The 20,757-nt window shown below is 41.8% G+C and overlaps 2 protein-coding genes and 1 non-coding gene across 7 annotated transcripts in view; 1 reads left to right on the plus strand and 2 right to left on the minus strand.

Moving 5' to 3' along the window:
- The window catches only part of MORC3 (MORC family CW-type zinc finger 3), a 41,308-nt gene extending 36,067 nt beyond the window's left edge, over positions 1-5,241 (minus strand). For all 5 annotated transcript variants that reach the window (XR_002781703.1, XM_011365643.2, XM_011365642.2 and 2 more), the window contains exon 1: positions 5,085-5,241. Coding sequence is in view for 4 of the 5 variants with exons in the window: in XM_011365643.2 (XP_011363945.1) it covers positions 5,085-5,123 (39 nt within the window). In the remaining variant the exon portion in view is untranslated. The remainder of the gene's footprint in view (positions 1-5,084) is intronic.
- A 2,254-nt stretch (positions 5,242-7,495) lies between these two features.
- Positions 7,496-7,631, plus strand: LOC111743462. Its single transcript, XR_002781722.1, has one exon. It is a non-coding gene; the product is annotated as a U8 small nucleolar RNA (small nucleolar RNA).
- A 6,474-nt stretch (positions 7,632-14,105) lies between these two features.
- Positions 14,106-20,757, minus strand: part of DOPEY2 (dopey family member 2) — a 96,158-nt gene continuing 89,506 nt past the window's right edge. Inside the window, exons 32-36 of the mRNA XM_023533892.1 lie at positions 18,197-18,333; positions 17,087-17,142; positions 16,714-16,869; positions 15,083-15,212; positions 14,106-14,622 (exon numbers count right to left, since the gene is read on the minus strand). Of these exons, the coding sequence (XP_023389660.1) occupies positions 14,371-14,622; positions 15,083-15,212; positions 16,714-16,869; positions 17,087-17,142; positions 18,197-18,333 (731 nt within the window). The 3' untranslated portion in view covers positions 14,106-14,370. The remainder of the gene's footprint in view (positions 14,623-15,082; positions 15,213-16,713; positions 16,870-17,086; positions 17,143-18,196; positions 18,334-20,757) is intronic.

The raw sequence follows: 20,757 nt of genomic DNA on the forward strand, positions 1-20,757 counted from the left end.
GAATATATAAAGAACTACTACTCAACAATAAAAAAACTAAAAACTCAATTTAAAAAACGGACAAAGGAGCAGCTACTTCTCCAGATGGTGTGTAAATGACCACTAAGCACATGAAAAGATGATCACATCATTAATCATTAGGGAAATGCAAATCGAAACCACAATGAGGTATCACCTCATACTGATCAGAATGGCTCTTATCAAAAACTAAAAAAATAAATGAATCCACTTCACAAACACAACAGTACCAGAAAATAGCACGGTTGGGGAGAATGTGGAGAAAAGGAACTTCTGTGCACTCTTAGGCAACCATAGTATGGTGCAGCTTCTGGGAGTTCCTCAAAAAGTTAAATACAGAATTACTATATATAATCCAGCAATTCTACTTCTGAGTATATACTGAAAAGTACAGAAAGCAGGGTCTTGAAGAGATATTTGTATGTTCCTAGCAGCTTTACTCGCAATAGTGGAAAGGTGTAAGCAAACCAACCATTCATCGATGAAAGAACAAAATGTGGTATATTTATACAATGGAATACTATTCAGCCTTTAAAAAGGAAATTCTGACACATGCTAAAACATGGATGAACCCTGACAACATTATGCTAAGTGGAATAAGCCAGTCACAAAAAGACAAATACTGTGATTCCATTTATATCGGGAAAAGGGAACAGAGAGTTATTTTTTGATGGGTAGTTTTAGTTTTGCAAGATGATGAATTTTGAACATTGGCTGCACAACAATGTGAATGTACTTAACACTACTGAACCGTAAACTTAGAAACAGTTAAGATGGTAAGTTTTATGCTATGCGTATTTTACTGTAAAAAGATAGTCAGCAAACTGAATAGTGTGATGCTCTTTTCTCTCTTCTCCTGCCGAGCTTCCAGAAGAGCGAGCAGCCAGGAGCTGGGGACCAGATGTAGAGTTCCTCTCTGGAAAATGGAATGATTTCTAAAAATTCTATTTGGTTCTTTTACAATTGTGCTTTCTGGATAGCATCTTATTTTTGTTATTCTCACGTTTAAAACTTAAAACAATTTTTTTGTTATTTTAAACATACTTATTTTATGGTCTAATACTTCTATTCTTTAATGTCTACAGATACTGACATAGGGTGCCCCCAACGAAATAGTGGGCTCCTTCCTATTTGATTACCCAACACTGAGTGATCCACCAAAGGATATAAAATTTTCCAGTCAGCTTTTAGTGTCTCACTCGGAAATGCAAGCAGAAGGCTAATCATCTCCAGGCAGTCAAGAATGTGTAAAATTAGAAATTAAAAACACCACATATTTAAAAAAAAGAAAGAAAGAAAATAGAAGCAGTGCAGAGTAAAAGAAAAACCATGACTAATACGCCCAGTGATAAGAACAAATATTTTGTCAGAGAGATTTTAAAGACAATCAGAATAAGACAGTGTTTATATTAAATGTTGGTAAGAAAAAGGTAGGAGATCAAATGGAAGAAGTCTCCCAGAAAGGAAAGAGAAAACAATGAGAAGGAATACGAGAGACAAAAAAAGAACTGTAAAATAGAGGGAAGAAATGTGTTAAACAGATGAGAAAATGTCCCAGACATTAAGGACTCAAGTTTCTAGCCAAAGTGCCCATCACAATGCAGAGGACTCTGTTAACAATAAAACACGTCTCTAGAATTCTGAGAGAAATCATTTCTAATCTAGAACTACAAACCCAGCCAAACCATACATCAAGAGTGAGCAATGGTACCAAAAACATATTTCCAATAAATGATATGAAAAAATTTTCTTCCCATGTACTTGTTCTTAGGAAGTTACGCCTGCTTTTAGAAGGATGGATGGGCTCCACCACCACCATCAGAAACAAAAATAGCAAATACTTACTGTGCTTACAGCATACACATGCCCTTTATATGTATTTGCTGGTTTAATTTTTTTTATTATGGTGACATTGGTTAATGAAATTCACTAAGTTTCAAGTGTACAATTTATCAGTAAGGCACATGCCTTATATATACATTGCATTGTGTGTTCACCGCCCATAGTTAGATTTCTTTCTGTCACCACATATTTGACCCGCTTTACCCCGTCTACCTCCCCTCTCTCCCCACCCTCTGGTCACCACTAGTCTACTGTCCATGTCCATGAGTCTCTGTTTGTCCTGTTTGTTTGTTGTTTTTAGGTTTATATTCCACATGTAAGCGATATCATGTGATTTTCAACTTTTTCTGTCTGGCTTATTTTGCTTAGCGTGATTATCTCAAGGTCCATCCACACTGTCACCAATGGCAGTTGGCAGTTTTCATCTCTTCTTATGGCTGAGTAATATTCCACTGTATATATGTACCACCTGTTTAATTTTTAAAACAACCAACTCTTTGAGGTGGGTAAGATTATTTTCCCCATACTCAGACTGGGCTCTCAGGCAGAGAGAGGTTAAGTAAGTTGCCTAAGGTCACATATCCAGTGGTCAGTCAGGATCTGAACCCAGGAAGGTGAGCTGCTGAGCCCGTGCTCTCAGTCACTAAGCTACTGTGCTTGCCAAGGGAGAAAACCTCAAAATAGGAACACGTGGGATGGAGACACAACAAAAAGAGGAAGGAGATTTCCAGAAAAAATGATAAAGTGAAGTTCCCAAATCACAACTAAATAAAACTGACAAATATTGGGTGTGTGTGCTTGAACACATCTGGAAAAGATTTTCCAGTTCTCTGAAAGTTTGGATTAAATAGTGATCAATCAGTACAGAGAAAAACTAAGCAAACAAGCAAACAAAAAACAATAACCTCGAGGAAAGCAAAAAGCTGTACAGCAAAAAAAAAAAAAAACCACAAACACATACACAATCATAGCTCTGGCTCATTTGTGAATAATGCTGAGTAATAAATCATAGTTATTCAACAACAACAAAAAAGAGAGAAGCATTAGAAGGATGGGAGAGGGCGAAAAGAGTGTTCATGTGTCAACTAAATCCACAGCAGGATTTCTAGAAAACAAAATGGCACCAGCATTTTACTTAGAAGTATGGAGGCAAAAAGCAAATGTTTAAATAAGTTTTTGTCACTCCTCATTCCATTCCCAGATCTCCCAACTAAGTGATTTTTTAAAATTTGCATACATTATGGCTTACCCATTGTGCCTTAGGTTTTAGACTTTTGACAAATGCCCTGAGCTCATTAATTCCTAGACCTTTTCTTAGTGCAAGCATTTGAGAGCAATATGCAACTGACTGAGCATGGCTATAGTCCAATGAAACTTATGTATGGAAACTAAAATGTCTATTTCACGTAATTTTTGTATGTTACATATTCTTTAATTTCTTCTAACCATTTATGAATAATTCTTAGCTCATGGGCTACACCAAAAAAAAAAAAAAAAACAAAAAACAGGTGGCAGGTTGGATTTGGCCCATGAGCTGACTTTGCCAATTTCTGTCCTAAACCAAAGAGATCGGTGGTGATACAGACCAGAAGCTGCAGATGGGAGATTTTGGTCAATGAGGTTCCAAACAGCCCATATTACCCACAAAAGATGTAGCACATGGACAGCTGCTTCACCCAGAAGGCCAACTGACAATGCCAGTCTCTTAAAAACTGTTTTGAACTCTATCTTTGCTCCCTTTCTCATCTGAGGAAACAGAAACTGAAACAGAAACATGGGCGGGGAAGAGAAGAGAATCCAAGTGCAGACAGACACCAGGAAAGAAACGGCTCACTCCTTTCTCCACCACAGGTTTCTGGGCCAGAATGTGGGAGTGGGGCAGGACAAATAACTGAATATGAGTTTAAACTAGATGAGGTCAGATTTTACAATACCTAAGGCTAACTGGCAAGCATTAAAGGCTGCCCAGATTCACTCGGGTATGGGGAAGAACTAGCAAATGTTTAACGACAGTAGTAAGAAACAACAAAGTTGCTCTCTATAGTCAAACGACTAAATGCTACTTCATTCAATAAACCAGGTATGTAACTAAAGAATACGTAAAGAACGCTTAAAAATCAATGAAGATTCCCACCAAAATAAAAACAGAAAAATGGGCAAAGGATATGAATAGTCGCTTTTTTTTTTTTTTTAACCAACACCGAAAAACCAAAGAGTGAATGTGAAAAACTTTCAACTTCACAAGCAGTCAAGGAAATGCAAAGTAAACCCAGAGACCATTTCGCACTGATCAGGAAAAATGTCCTACCAGGTGTTAGTAAGAAACTGGCTAAATGAATGAAAGTCGCAGGGCAATGCATCATTTCAAAAGTAACGGTATTACCATTCGAATGTTAAATTCAAAGATACTGCAGTAGCCATTCTTTTGCAAGAGTCTACATCTTCGAGGGGAAGTACATTTTTTCATAGCTAACTCCACTGACTTTTTTTAAGATAACCAGATAGGAAAGCCACGCCCACATTTTAAGATGTGCAATTTTAACTCATACTGTGTGACAGCTCCCTACGATTTAAGACTCGTAGAATTAAGAAATGCTGAAGGATTTCCAAGAACCCAAGAGACACGACGAAGGGACTAGAGGGGAAACAAACATAAGTCGGTGACATAGTGATTCGGGCCCAAGGGCTTAAGTAGAAGGAAGCGGCAGGAATTTAAATGAATCAAGAAGATGCGTCCGGGCTCGCTTCGCCCCGTCCTGCTGCCGGGAGGTCAAGGCCGCGGGCAATTCTGGCCGCAGACTGCCGCTCCCTCCCCCTCCGGAGCGCCCAGCGGGCCCACGGGCCGGGAAGGGTCAGGGGCCCTGCGGTCCGAAAGGATGGTGAGTCGGCCGCCGAGGCCTCGCCCTCGGACGACAGCTGCGAGACAGCCAAAAGGGAGCCAGGAGGAGGGGCCGCGGCCCGGCCCACCCTGAGGCTGCAGGGGCAAAACAGAAACCTATCGCGGAAGAAACGGAACGCAGCCCGAACGGCGCGGCCCGGCCCGGCCCTGCCCGCCGCCGAGTCGCTCCACCGACCGGAGCGAGATCGCTGCCCCCTCCGCCGACCCCACCGTGGCCCCAGCCGCCGGCCGACGAGTCGCCACCGCCTACTGCCGGCCCCCCCTCGCCAGCCCGCCTGCCCGCCCTCCTGGGACACGGCCCGCTCCACCCCTCACGGCTGCTCACCGCGCTGAGGCGGATTCCGCTGGGTGGCTGCGCCGCCATCTTGAGCAAGTTACAAAGCCAGGACCGGCCTCCGCCGCAACCCGACTGGGAGGCGGCGGGTAGATAGCTGAGTCCCGCTATGCCCGCCCACTTCCGGGGCGGGGCGCGCGGCGGGCCCCGCCCACTCACTTCCGCCCCCAGACCCCGTGGAATTGCGAGTGTGGGAAAGGCAAATTGCCCGAAGGATTAAGGCGCGCAGAGCGGGAGTCCTGGGCTCGGAGCGCGGGGCCGGGCTGGGTAGGGCGCATGCGTGAGGCGTTGCGGGCGCGTGTGGGTCGCTGCCCAACTGGTCCTTGAGGTGTGAGGGTCCCGAGTTTGAAGCCTGGCGCTGCGTGCGCTGGTGGCCCAGAAAAGATCCACTCGTGGCGCTGGTTGTGAATTGCACTAAGGAAAGGCTATAGAAGTCAGTCTAGGGGTGTTATATATTGCAGGTAAGGAAAGGATAGAAAGGGTTTTAAAAATATCCATTGCGCATAATTTTATGATTGTAAAATTTTTTTTAAATCATATAATACAGAAATATAAAATATAAAATTTTTCTCCAATTCCTTCACCGGAACAAGTAAACAATTTGGTGTACCTTACTCCAGATTTACTATATATCGAATATTATTTACAGCATTGTGCTAGACCTTACAGATTCTTGTGCAACTTGTGTTTTCATTTTATCTAATTATTTCAACTTGAGGCTTCTATGTGCTCATTCTTGAATTAATGAATAAATAAATGAATAAGGAAATGTTAAAAAAAAAAATGTTTGTCACCCTTGATACAGACCACTGGGTAAATGACATAATGTGACTCATATAAGTGCTAGTTAATCCCATTTGAAATGCTTTGGTATCAGTAATTTCTCAGGTTTCCTCCAGCTTTAAGATTGTATCGTTACATACCAGGCTCTTTAATCAGCTGTTTATTGAGCGCCTCTTCATACTGGTAAAGTGAGGGTACTAAGTATCCAGTGGTGAGCAAAATAGAGAAACTCTGCTCTTGTGGAATTTGATTTCAAGGTTGTGTTTATTAAATAAGGTGTGGCCCGTTAGTGACTTGTGAAATCCATTTGGTAAATCCCAACGAACACTTTGTAAAAAAAATAATAATAATAGAATTTTAATTTAATCGTACGATGCAATGTCTGTCTGGGCCTAAATCCAGCTTCTTCAGTTATTAACTATGTGATGTTCAGCAAGTTCATTTGCTTTTGAGATGAGAGTAGCTTGGGTTATCCAGGTGGGCCCGAAATGCAATCACACATGTCTTTATAAGACAGGCAGCGGGAGATTTGCTCACAGGAAACTATTTGACCCCTGAAGGAGGAAGAGACCTGAAGATGTTGTGCTGCTGGCTTTAATTATAGAGAAGGAGCCATGAGCCAAGGAATGCAGATCTAGAAGCTGGAAAAGGCAAGAAAACTCCATTCTAGGGCCCCTAGAGCTTACAAAGGGAGCAAGGCCCTGCAGACACCTTGGCTTCAGCCCAGTGAAACTCATATTGGACATCTGGCCTCCAGAGCTGAAAGAGAATACATTTCTGTAGTTTTAAGCCACTAAGTTTGTGATCATTTATTAGAGAAGGAATAGAGTAGTCTATTCATGTACAGGCAAATACCTGTACATACAAATTATTGACCCCCACATCTTTTAACATTTAACAAGAATTGAGCATACTGTGGATTTCTACATTCTCGAGGCTTATTCATATGGATAAAATGCGAGGCAAACACATACAGGCTAAACTTATACTAGGTTGGTATAAAAGGCACTTTTCCAGGAAAGAAAATGCTCTACCACTCCCCTCTGGTGTTTATATCAGACAAACTCAAGATTCCTTGGAAATCTTTATTTTTAAAAACGTCAAAGCTGAATTTCATGTGTTGTTGGTTGTTGTTGTTTTAATGATTAAAAACTGTCTTCTTTGGGGAGTGCTGTAGACTGAATGTTTGTTTCCCCCAAAATTTGTATGTTGAAATCCTAACCTGAAATGTGATGGTATTAGGAGGTGGGGCTTTTGGGAAGTGATTAGGTCAGGGGGTGTGTCCCTCATGAATGGGATTAGTGCCCCTGCAAAAGCAACCCTACTGAGGTCCCTCAACCCTTCTGTCATGTGAGGAAACAGGAAGACCTAGGAAAGTGCTTTGGTTTTGGACTTCCCAGCTTCCAGAACTGTGAGAAATCAATGTTTGTTATTTAAGCCACCCAGTCTATGGCACTTCTATTATAGCTACCTGAACCGACTAAGACAGAGAGAAAGCTATTTAATTCCTTACAAGGGTTAGAATATTGGTCAGATAAAATCTCCAACTGATCTAAATTAATGTGAAATTGTTACCAAACTCAGGGGGGTCACTTAGAGTGTTCTATTCAAGAGACGTATCATCAGGTGATGATAATCCTAACCTGTTCCTCCTTTGGAGGGCAGATTAGTACATGATGATTGGAATTCCCATGATTCATAATGATCATTTCTGCCTGATCAGGGTTTATAACACCCTGGTTGCTCCTACCTGATTCTTCCTGGAAAAAAAAGATGTGGTTGTTGATAGGTAGTTTTATTTACTTGCAGCAAGTAAAGGAGGCGGGTTCACACGCAGAGCTCTTGTCTCTTCTAAGGGAGGCTTAGCCATTTCTTATATACTCTGCTTGGTTAGTTACATGTCGATTTCTTCTTTTCAGTCTGCTAAACTTCTCTGGTTGTGCTTAGGTGCCACCAGTTATAGCGGCATCTGCAGGATGGTGTGCTACATTTGAACATTTAACAAGAATAGCATTAAGATTAGTGAGAACCACTCAGACCTTGAGACTGGTCCTAACAAAATCTGAATGCTTTCACAAACCCATACAGTTACACATCTTCTCTTACATTAAACAATACATCTTGGAGATCCTTTTATAGCTGTACAGAAAGAGCTTCCTCATATTGTTTTGCAGCTTCTTAATGTTCCATTATACTGATGGACACAAGATGTGGACACAAGATGTCTCCAGCTTTTGCTGTTATCAGTACTACTACAATGAATAACTTGTATAAGTCATTTTGCACATATGTATTTATATCAGGTAAACTACTGAAAGTAGAATTGTTGAGTCAGAAAATACATCTATTCACAGTTTTGATAGAAACTTGCTATTTTACTTTGCTTATGATGATTTTTGTGATGCAAAAATTATAAATGAAAACATATAGTCAAAATTGCAGAACTTTCTCTTACGGCTTCTGGAATTTCTGCCCCTCGAAGTAAGATCATTTTTATTCTTGGCTTATAGAAATATCTTCTCTTGTTTTCTTCTAGTATTTTCAGGGCTTCTTCATGGTTTTAATCTTTGATCTGTTTGGAATTTATTTTGGTAAAAGATGTGACATGTGAACCCAATTTTTTCCCCTGTTCGTTAACCCCGTTATCCCAACGTTTGTTGAATAAACCACTTCCCCTCCCCCCCACTTCTATCATATAATAAATTTGTGCCTTTGTGTCCACTGATAGACTTTGTTTTATTGACCTCCTGTCCATTCCCACACTGGTACCAATTATTTCAGCTTTACAATATGTTAGTTCTGCTCAGGTTAGTCCTCATCATTACTTTTTCAAAAAATATCTGATTTTTGCCTTTTTTTTTCCCTTGTAAATTTTAGAATGAGTTTATCTGGTTCAAAAAAATCCAGGTTGTTTTTTGGAAGATAGCATTAAACTTGTAGATTAACTTAGAATTTACAACTTATGATGTTAAATTTTACTCTTTAAGACCTAATAAACGTTTCTTTGAGCTCCATGTCTTTACTCCTTTGGTAGTGTTTTCTTCAACGAGCTCATATAAAGTTTTTTTAGTACATATTTTATTATTGTTATTATCTATCTCTTAACTGGTCATTTATATATGTAAAAAGATTGATGTCAAAAACTATATTGATGTTTGCATATTAATTTTTTATTGAATTTGATTGCTTTTTGTACTCATCGGTTGGCCACAAGCTCCATCCCTCCAAATCATATGAAAGGACGTGCCTGTTTCCTGAAGGAATTTAGATTGTTAACCTGGCTTAGATTCAGAGCAAACAGAAAATCATTGGAAGGGAAACGTGGACCAATATACAGTCAAATGCTTGTTAGTTACTATAGTATCTTTATTATCAGGCAAAGAGCTCCCTAGGCAGTATGGTGCAAAGAGTCAAGTGTTCATTCTCCATATAGAAGTGTTTGGTTGTCAAAGGTCCAGTAAGAATTAAAGATTACCCCAATGAAGACACGCTGGGCTGTCCTCACGGATGCTTCAGTGAAATAGCATGAGCCTCAGGAAGGTGATTATTAGATGGATAGAGAGTCCAAATTTGGGGCAGAACACCCACTGTTCTTTGAACCCCTACCTGTCTAATTCCACAAAGTAATTCATTCAAAATTTGGTTTATTACCCTTTCTTTTTCCTTCCAGAATACCCTTAGGCAGATAAATCAACCTTTATGCTCTTCATTTAGTTATTTACTGGCAGCCTGTATCTGCCAGACATTGAAGGAACTGAAGATACAGGCTTTGACTCTTACACAAGTGCTTGCCTCCTAGCCAGGGATGGGTTATTACCTTATTGGGTGCTTGAAGAGGGCCACTGTGACAAAGTGCCTCTCTGTGCCTGAGGAAATGCAGAAAGATGCAAGACTGAGGAGTTTGGATCTCAAAGACTGGCTCCCATATGTTTGTCAAATAAACCAACAAATGACTCGAGTAGGACTTTGACAGGTGAGAGGAAAGAATAGTATCAAGCAGATGGGACGTCGTATGTAAGAAATGCAAGAGATAAGAAAAAATGAGTGGTTACAGAAGGCAGAAAAGACACATGAGAGCCTTCCAGGAAGGAAGCTAGAAACCCCCATCAGGTCCCAAGAGTCAATATTACAATTTCAAATTAGGGTAAATGTTAAGTGACTTGTTTCCTAGAACCAAAACCTTGAAGAGAAGGTTCCTCAATTTTCCACCTCCTTCCTGCTTCTGGTTGACTGTACAGGGGACAGATGCTCGTTCATCAGATAGGAGGAGAGTCCAGCTGTCTCCCTACCCTCACTTTATGCTCACAGTATTTTGTTATTGTTTTAAAATTTTATCGTGGTCATATATACAGAACACAAAATTTACTTTTTTTACCCTTTCTTGAGCATACAATTCAGTGATAATACATTCACATCGTTGTGTTACCGTCACCACCAACCATCTCCAGAACTTTTCATCAGCCCCAACTGAAACTCTGCACCCATTAAACAAACGCGAACTCCCATCCCCCCCACCCCCAAGTCCCTGGCAACCACCATTCTATTTTCTGTTTCTATGAATTTGACTATTCAAGGACCTCATATAAGTGGGATCATAAAATATGTCCTTTTGTGACTGGCTTATTTCACTTAGCATAATGTCCTCAAGGTTCATCCATGTTGTAGTATGTATCGAAATCCCATTCTTTTTTAGTGCTGAATAATATTCCATTTATGTCTGCATCGTGTTTCATTTACTCCTTCATCCGTTGATGGCTATGTGGGTTAGTCCCACCTCTTGGTTATTGTGGATAATGCTGCCATAAGCACGGGTGGGCACATTTCTCTTCAAGAGTCTGCTTTCAGTTCTTGTTAGGCATTGCGAGACCATATGGTAATTCTATTTTTAACTCTTTGAGGAACTGCAATACTTTTTTCCTAAACTCACAGTATTTTATAGTCCATTTTCTTCACCCTTGGTTTAAAGGTGGGCTTATTCGATTTAGACAGAGAATGGCTTGGGAAGAGCTACCTGTGTAGAATGAGAAGTAACCAAATAAGCTTCTGCCTTGCTGGTTTCCTCGCTGTTTTTGTAAGAACCATCATCTTAGCGAACGCATCACTCGGAAAACTAGTGTTTCTTTGAAAGTGGCCCAAAAGGCACTGGCATAAAAAATAACTCACTACACATCCACACTCCTGAATGTCACCTCGTCTACTGATTCAGACCCTGTGGAGAGAGGCTGGGCATTCTGCAAGTTAGCAAGCTCTCCGAGTGATTCTCGTGCACGTCCAAGTGTGAGGACCCCCGCTACATGTGATTGCTTTGCTGGATTCGAACTGCAACTGACAGAGTTCTAACTGCAGAGTTCTCATAACCATCCTGAAGAAATGCTTGAAGGGGTTCTCTTCACTCTGAACTTCAGAGACAACACAAAGTCTGATTGAAGATGATTGAGTTCATGGTATAGAATGATTATGATTTAACAAAATATGCAAGCATGATCATACACGTAAGATGCTAATATAGTGATCCTTGTAAGGTCCAGTTGCCCCTTAGTGTAGAATGGGTGGACTCCTTAGCTGGTCCATGTCTACACTCTCTTCTTTGATGGTGTTGGTTTTGCATGTTTGTTGGTTTGTGTGTCCCATGAAATTGCAAGTGACACCTGGTAGGAGGCATCATCTTACATCAGAGCATTTAATTTCCACGGCACAGAATTCTGTCTGGTCTCCAGTCGTTGTTCAAAACTTTTAAGTACAGGCTTCACCAGCGATTTCTACAAATCTGTCTACTCTGAATTTAACTGGGCGTAACATACAAATACTGGAAAATCGGGCTTGTTTTCCTTTAAAACACACTCGCCACCCCTCGAGAGCCCAGAGCCACCTGCTCTGTGCTGTGGTCCTCGGATGAGCCGATATTGCCCGCAGTCGAGTGGGTGGGGTGGTCCTAGAAGCTGTCTTCCACGCACCACTGAACAGCAGCAGCGGTCTCTAGGGTTTCCTGTGCGACCTGGGTGTTGGTCCCTGGCTCTGCTGGCTTTGTGGCACAGGCCGACAGCCCTGATTTCCTAAAGGGGTGGTAAGGAAATCAAGCACGTGACACACTTAGCACCAAGCCTGGCCCTTGAAGAGCACTCCAGTGGTAGGGTTCTCTTTACATCACATGGGGGCTGTGCTCCCGCCACCACCGCCTGCAGCTCCGTGCGTTCGAAATGGCTGCTGGACGCCAGTCTGTTCCAGTTGTTTGCTGTGGGTGCCCTTGGCAAGCCCCAGCTCTCCTGACATACTGCTTGCCCTCAGCACGGTGGCCCTTTGGTCCCTGGGCTGGTCACATGGCTAACTCCCTCTGGGAGGAGCTGAGTCAAAGCAGTCGTCTCCAAAGTGGGGTACAGAAGGGCCCCCGTTAGGAAGAAAATGATCAGAACCACTAATTCCGTTTTTCCTCATACTTTAAAAATCTCCATTTCCTTTTATAAAAGACAATGCATGTTGGTACGCGGGTAAATTAACCTAACACATAGGCTTATGGACATTGGGGGTGGGCACACGCTTCATTTTTACTGATGAGTGCGTGATCAAAACTTTCTATAGATCACAGAGGGGGCAGAGATGGTTAGTTGCTACAACCCTTAGAGGTAGTTACCATTGATAGTCTTGTTTTACAGGTGAGAAAATGAGGCACAACGTATTTGCCCAAGCTAATTATGTGGGGAAGTTGTGTCCAACCCAGGCAAGGTGACTTCAGAGCCTGTATCATTGACTACTGTGGTACACACTGAAAAAAGATTTAATGTACATCAAGTATAGGGCTTCTGTATTCTATATAAATATGGTGATGTATTGTTGAATCTCTGTCCTCAAAGGTTTCTATTTAATAAGGATTAAATTACATATATTGTCAAGGACCATTAAGTTGTTTTAGATCCTGAATAGAAAAAATATAAAAAACAAAATTTGTAAGTTTAAGTACAAATATTAAGAACTACCTTTCACGGCATAATAGCTACTGGTGATATAAATAAGCCATTAGTTTTGTTGTAAATTTTGACAGATAAGCACATATACCCATCTTGATGTTAACTGTCAATGGCCATGTGGTTATCACCTCACAGCTGAATTATAGGTAACTCATAGTATAAGGTAGATAGAATAGAATTTATCATTCTATGCTTCAATATTTAAAATTTTAGTGACCAAACTTGCAAATGTTTTTAAAGCTATCCCCTACACACAAAAACGATTTCCGTGTAATTTTACCACATATTTGGACGAATAACCACATATCTAGTGATATTTGTATGGTTATTCATCCAAATATGTGTTAAAATGTTGATTTTAGCTTTTATTCACGGAACCAAGTGCTTCTTTGCTCCCCGGATACTGTATTGGGGTTAATGACGCAAATTGCTTCTGCACTGCACACAAATGAACAGCAGGATGTTAGAAGAACCTTAATTGATAATATTAGTCAAATTCCAAGACATTGTGTCTACAGAGAGGATGATGTGAGAGCACTCACTAGGACAGCAAGAATCATCTGGCCAGCGAAGTGATTTCATGTGATGCTCCGGTGGCTGAAGAGGGGACATGAGATGGGCAGGTCTGGAAGGCGAACCACCACCGAGGGGCGGCCAGCCTGGATTCTAAATACGGTACGTGGCCTAAGACAGAAAGGCTGGAGGAGAGTGGGGTGACGGGCCGCCAGGCTAGAGAAGTCCGTGCCTGGGAAGGGATTACTTTAATGAACAGCGACGTCTGCCAAGTGGAAGAGAGGTCCCAGAAAGGGGAGAGGAAGAGGGAGGAGGCCCCGGGCGTGAGTTTCCCTGACAGTCTTTTCGGGCATGAACGGCTCTGTGACAGTGCCGACGGACTCACGTGAGATGGAAACTGCTGGCAAGGTGCATCGTGTGTGGTGCACGACCAAGGTCACAGCTGTCGAGAGTTTTGAAAATGAGGTATTTCTTACGCAGCCGGCCAGCACTGACACGTGACTTTAATGCGCCAGGTTTAAAGACACTGAGATACCTTCTCCCAGAGCTCAGCGGGGCTGAAAAGTCAATCGTACTGGGCAACTCTTTTCAGAAATAATACATTTTAGTTTTAAAATGTAACACCAAAGTAAATATTTTACAGGACATATGTGTGAAAGGTTAGAAATAATATTCAACAAGATTTTTAAAGAAATTCACCAAGACAGACCCATGTATCTGCATTGACAAAACAACTCTTCATACTTTTACTTCATATTATAAATTTGGTGCCACTGTTAGGTAATATATTAATTTTATTTTCTTTACATAAATTGAGGAAGAAACATATAATCAGATCCAAATATATTACAAGGCATTTAGGGAGGTGTGTTTTGTTGCCCAACAGAAAATTATCTGAAATCTACAAACCGAAATAGACTTGTTTTTAAAAGCACTATCCTGGCTTCCTTCTTGCTTAGAATATATCCTGGTTTTTGCTGACGTATCAGTAAATAGATTAAACAAATTGTCTTACAAGGTTAACATTCCATATGTTCCAAAAAGTCATATTCAACACATTCTTCCAGTCGTTTCAAGACCCGTGGGCTGTCTGTGACAGGAAACTCTAAGAACGGAGGTCCTTGGGTGTCAGCGGGCAGTTTGTTTTGGGTTTTAAAAGCACAGTTTAGAGTCTTGAAGAACGGCAGCAGCTGCCTAATGCTGGAAACAGAATGTTGGCGCAGGAGAGGGAATTCACTCTTCATGGTGATCTCGTCAGAGACACTAATGTCCTGCAAAAAAAAAAAAAAAAAATGATATGACTTTACTAAGAGAGATACAAGTGAGGAACATACAGGTGACATGCCCTAAGAGATGGGTTCTTTATGAAAATGTGTTATCAGTTCTAATGACAGCATAAACTCAAATGCTAAGTCTTCAACTGACATTTTTCGCCAGGACTTCACCCAAAGCCTACCCCCACCATTCCTCCAAAAGGCCTTTCCTCTAAGTAACAAACTGCTTCTACATGACTGTGTTATCTGTGACTGTCTTTACTCTTAGCAACTGGGATGAGAAAGTGACATAAAGGAGAAAGATGGGATTTATAACCAGCTGTTTTAACACTCAGATAAGAGAAATTTTGAAATTATTCAGTCATTAAAATCAAGTGGCACATTGAAATACTTCACTTACTGCTTAGCCTGGCTCCCTTCTCCCATGAATATAAATTTTAAAAAGGAAAACATTTACCCCGTATTTTAATTTCAGAAGTTCTAGAATCCTAACGGTGTGAGGTTTGCATTCTTGGTGATTCTCCTCTAGATCTGACAGGAAGGCAGGGCCCTCTGTGTCCACTTCTGGAACAAATGCCCACCTATAACTGGAGGGAGAAAAGTCAAGGTCAGCCGTGCTGGCTCAGAGCCCGTTTAAAAAAGATTTTTAAACAGTTTTATTGAGATATAATTCATATACCATACAATTCTCATTTAAAGTGCACCATTCAATGGCTTTTAGTATATTCACAGAATTGTACATCTATCACCATAATCAATTTTAGATTATTTTCATTACCCTAAAAAGAATCACTGTGCCTTTCCCTATTCCACCCCCTACACCCTCTTAATCTAGGTAACCACTAATATATTTTCTGCCTCTACAGATTTTCTTATTCTGGACATTTCACATGAACAGAATCATACAGCATGTGGTCCTTTGTGACTGGATTCTTTCACTTAACATAATGCTGTCAAGAGTCATCCATGCTGTGGCATGTCACAGTACTTTCTACTGACTGCTGAATATGTCACTGTGTGGCTATGCCACGTTACTTATCCATTCATCAACAAATGGACATCTGGTTGTCTCTACTTTCTGCCTAGTGTGCATAATGCCACTATGTTCCTTCATGTTCACCAGGATACACTTAAAAAAAAGAAAAAAAAAAGCCTTTTTTTTTTTTGGAACCGTTTTAGCTTCACAGCAAAGCTGAACAGAAAGAACAGTTCCCATACACCTCCTGGCCCCTTTCTGCACAGCCTCTCCCACTATCAGCATCCCCGCCCCCCAGAGCGGTACATTCGTTATAACTGATGAATCTACACGGACACGTCATCATCACCCAAAGACCGGTTTACCTTAGGGTTTACTCTTGCTCGGTGTTGCACATTCTATGGGTTTGCAGTAATTTACAGTGACGTGTACCATCGCTATGGTATCACAGAGGCGTTTCACTGCCCTAGAAGTCCTCTGTGCTCTGCCTCCCTCTCCCCTAACCCCTGGCAGCCACTGATCTTTTTACCATCTTCATAGTTTTGCTTTTCATAGAATGTAATAGAGTTAGAATCATATAGTATGTAGCCATTTCAGACTGGCTTCTTTCACTTGGTAATATGCATTTAAGGAGAACTTACTTTCTAACCACAAATATTTCTGCATGACTACTCTCTTTAGTGGGATGGGATGGAGAAGGGGTATCTGGGAACAGGCATGAAATTAAAGATATGAGCAGCTGTGTTAAGCCTACAGGAAATGTAAGCCAAGAGGGGAAAAATGAATTGAGATGGTGTGTTCAATTTATTTAATTAAAAACAGACAGACAAAAAAATCTACACAGATGCAGTGAGGACCATCAGCGGGTGACTCCTGTTTCATAAACATTCAGTCACAAAAACTACACACACAGCGCCCACCTTCCCAGTCCCCCGTAAATACTACAGTGAGCCAAATCCACGAAACCACAGAGGTTGCAAGTAATCTGAAACCCGGTGTCCTGAGCAGGCTCACTGACCACTACTGCCCACACTGGCCTCTCAGAAAAGTGAAAGTGTTTATGAGAAATGCCTCCACTTCAGAGGGGACGCGCGGTCTCACAGCTGACTCACGTCTGAAATAATGGCATCTTGTCAGGTGGGAAAGAAAGCGCTGTGTCCAGGAATTTGCAGGCCGATAAGTATAAGATGAGCTCGCTCGGGGCCATCTCTCCCGTCAAGGGCCCACTTCCATCAGCGACCGAAGCTTTCTTGATTTTGTTGCTGTTTCTATAAATTTGCAAAGAAACTCGTTACAAATTCATTCACATCTGCTGTAGTCCACTTGCCTATGCAACGTCCATGAGGTTTTTCCTTTAAGAAATGATCAAAATAGCTGGTCCCTTTCAAGAACATCAAACCAGTATTTAGCGTTGGATAACCCTACGTCATAAAGCGATGTCCACTAACCTCCACGTCTACGTAGACAGGTCCTCACACTACCTACCTCAGCGGCTCATCGTCCTCTTTCAGATCTTCTTCAAGCTGTATGAATGTCTGAATCTTAAAAAGAAAGTATGACCTCACGTTACTATTTGAGAGACATTCGACCTAGCTCAATGCTTAAATTTATATGCCCGTTAAAAAAAAAAAAAGCCAATAAAGCAAAAGACACAATCAATGAAATAAAAAGACAACCTGCTGTTAAAGAGAAAACCGCAGGCCCAAATGGCATCATGACACCGAAAGCCCATGACGCCAAACCTAGACTCGATACCAGAACTAACTGCAGTTTCAGCCGCTTTCAAAAACATAATTTTTAAATTAAATCAATCAATCAATCAATCAACCTATCTATCTATTTAATGGGGACACTGGTTAACGAAATCCAGTAACTAATTAATTAATTGATTTACTTAATGGGGGCACTGGTTAACGAAATCCAGTAAGTTTTAGCTGTACACTTAAACGGGCATATGTATATTTACACTGTGCTCACTTCTCATGGTTAGATATCTTTCTGTCACCAAAAACAATCTTAGATTGGAATTTCCAGGCTAGAATTTTCTGATCAACACCAAGGAAGTAATCTGTCTCAAGGGCCCTGAACATTTCCCAAAAGAGGCCATTTGAATGATAAAACCCTCCCCACTCCAGGTCCTGGAATGCTTTCTTTGCTAATAGCTTCCTGGCCTCACCCTTCTTTTCTATAAAAACCTGTTATGCCAATTATATCTCGGGAAAACTGGGGGGGGGGTGGGGCGGGCGGCGGGGGGGTGGGGAGGACTTAAAAAAAAAAAGAACATCTCTGGTTACAGTCTCTTGATTGTGCCATTCTCTCTTGCGCCTGATTTAATCTCGTGTTGCTTTGTGCCGTAACTGGGCTGCCTGGGAGCAATGGGCCATACACCATCTAGCCCAGGTGTGCGCTAGGTAGGCTGTACCATCTGAGGTTTGTGTAAGCACACCCTATGATGTCCGCACGGCGACAAACGCCAACGATGCATTTCCCCATCATTAAACACCGCATGACTTTATGTGAAGTAGCATATTATTGCTGAAAAGGCATTTTTAAAAGTTCCAACTTCGCTTTCCAGGGTAAAATATTTGTACTTACTAATTCAGAGACCATTATTGGCCACAGTGAAGTCAAATGTTGGGGAGATATTCTTAGCAGCAAAACTCTGAAAAAAAGAAACATCTGAGCAGCAACTATGGATGTCTGTCCAACTCTGAGATTGTCTGTCAGGCGTTCTAAGGAAAGAAAATTTTAAAGACGTCACACAAATGTGCAGTTTGAGATTTCTCATTAGACAAAAAAAATTGTAATTGCTTTGCCATTTGAACCACAACCCCATACAAGAAATGGGTGTGAGGAGACCATTTCTGTGCCTAGCCTACCGCCGGCCCTCCTATTTGTTTGTGGCCTTTGCTAAAGGAAGTGCATCGATGGCTCTTACTTCCCAGCCACAGCTGCATAAAGAGGCATGAACTTCTGCCTCAAGCCAGAAACCCATCGGATGATCAATACATTTTTGCTAAGAATTTGGAATATGAGACACGGAAACCAAAGACAGTCCTTGGTGAGTGACAGAACTAGAGGGTCACACACGCAGGTTGGTTGGAGATGACACCGTATTTTGGTGGTGAGAAGTGGGAAGTAAAATGAGTGAATAAAACAGATTTATTAAAAAAAGTTTAGATTTGACGCCCATGACCAGAACTTGAATTTTGCAGGGGGAAAAAGAAAAGGTTTGTGTTAAACACTGTAGCCCCAAAGTCTTCCCCACTTCTCTACTGAAATCATCATAGAATATGATTCCCCTCCCCCATAATTTAAGGTTTCTTAGGAATGTAACAAATTGCTATAACAGAGAGAAGTCACGAATAATGAATGAAAGCAAGGATATGTCTACGGCTCCAATAGACATAGAAAGGATAATGACATTTGAATTACTGTTTAAGTAGAATGCAAAATGGTACACCCAGTCTAGAAAATAGTTTGGCAGTTTCTTATAAAGTTAAACATACGTGTACTTTAGGACCCAGTAATCACACTCTTGTGTGTTCATCCTAAAAAATGACAACTATGTCCACACAAAAACCTATAAATAAATGTTTGTCAAAGAGGCTTGGTAATTACCAAAAACTGGCAACAACCCAAGTGTCCATCAGGTAAATGGATAAATGAAATGTCGTACATCCATAAAATGGAACATTAATTACCCATTAAAAAGGACCAAACTCTTGATACGCCCAGGGATGACCCCCTTACTTGCCTTTGGATGGACTCAAAGGCATTATACTCATTGCAAAAAGCTAATCTCAAAAGGTTGTATACTGTATGATTCTATTTATTGAACATTCTCGAAGTGACAAAATTAGAGGACAGATCAGTGATTGACAGGGGTTAGGGCTGGGTGGACGGTGTGACCACAAAGGTGGTGACAGGACGGAGCCGCTTCGTGGTGATGAGAGTTCTATATCCTGGCTATGATGCTGATTACAGGAATTTGTCTGTGTGATACTGTCATACGACCACACACACACACAGGCACACATTAGGGTGCATATAGAAGCTGGTGAAATCCGAAGTCTCCAGCTGAGCCTGGTGATGGCTCCATATCGTTCCCCCTTTGAAAACGGGTCATGCTTATGTGAGATGTCGCCACAGGGAAGTTGGACAGACAGCACACAGGAGCACTCGGTACCATTTGTACAACTCCTTGTGAGTTAATGTATTTCAAATTGGAAATTATTTTTTAAAAAATGGTTCGTACACATAGGGCATATTGCATGTTGGTGCGCCAAATAAAAGCTAAAGTCATGAGATTCTTCTTCAGGCAAGATGGTCTATTTTAGAATCCCTAATTTTCTTCAATCTCTACTATTCCTTTTGTAGTGGACTGATGAACCTTGCACACTTAAGGAGTCCTTGTGAGCAGAGGGCTGGAGAAAGCCCGGGCCAGAACCCTCGCACACCGTTCCAGGCTGTGGTGTAACCGCGTCTGACCCCGCTGTGCCGCCTCCCATCCATGAACAGGAGCAGACCCGACTCCACGCATTGCACAGGGCCCCTCCTGCAGACCAGGCCCGCTGCTGGGAGCCGGAGGGTCCAGGTGTCAGCCTGGGTCTTGCCAGGTAGTGGCCACTTCAGGCAGGTGCTAATCTCTGAGCGCCAGTCCCCTGGTGTGAGAACAGCTCAGCCACAGGAAGTTCTCCTGTGGCCTGGGCAGCCAGACGCAGTGGCTTCAACAGTGTTGTCTCTAGATCTTTCTGAGGCCTGGTCAGGGGCCTCAGTGGGGCGTGATGCCTGTCCTCCTCATTTTAGACAAACGGCATTTTGCCCTTTTTCTTTTTTAAAATAATTGCTTTGGGCTTGCTTACCGCTTCTTTTGCAATCACTGTAAAAGTTTTTGGAGCCGCTGGTACCCCAGCCCATGCACACCGCCCCATTCAGAGCTCCTGGCTGGTGTTATGGATCAGGGGGAAAGGACTCCAGAGCGGCTCCTGGGGGGAAACATCAGAAATTCCCTATTCCAGCCTCTTTTGATTAGGCCTATACCATTTATCATGGTCACAACTGTGAAGCTTCTGGATGCATCCACTCCCTTGACTTGGGCATCATTGCTGCACGGGGACCAGTCAGGCACCCAAGACTCTGTCAGAGGACGCTCC

Source organism: Pteropus vampyrus, unplaced genomic scaffold (assembly GCF_000151845.1).
Source record: "Pteropus vampyrus isolate Shadow unplaced genomic scaffold, Pvam_2.0 Scaffold114, whole genome shotgun sequence".
In the NCBI taxonomy this organism is placed as follows: domain Eukaryota; kingdom Metazoa; phylum Chordata; class Mammalia; order Chiroptera; family Pteropodidae; genus Pteropus; species Pteropus vampyrus.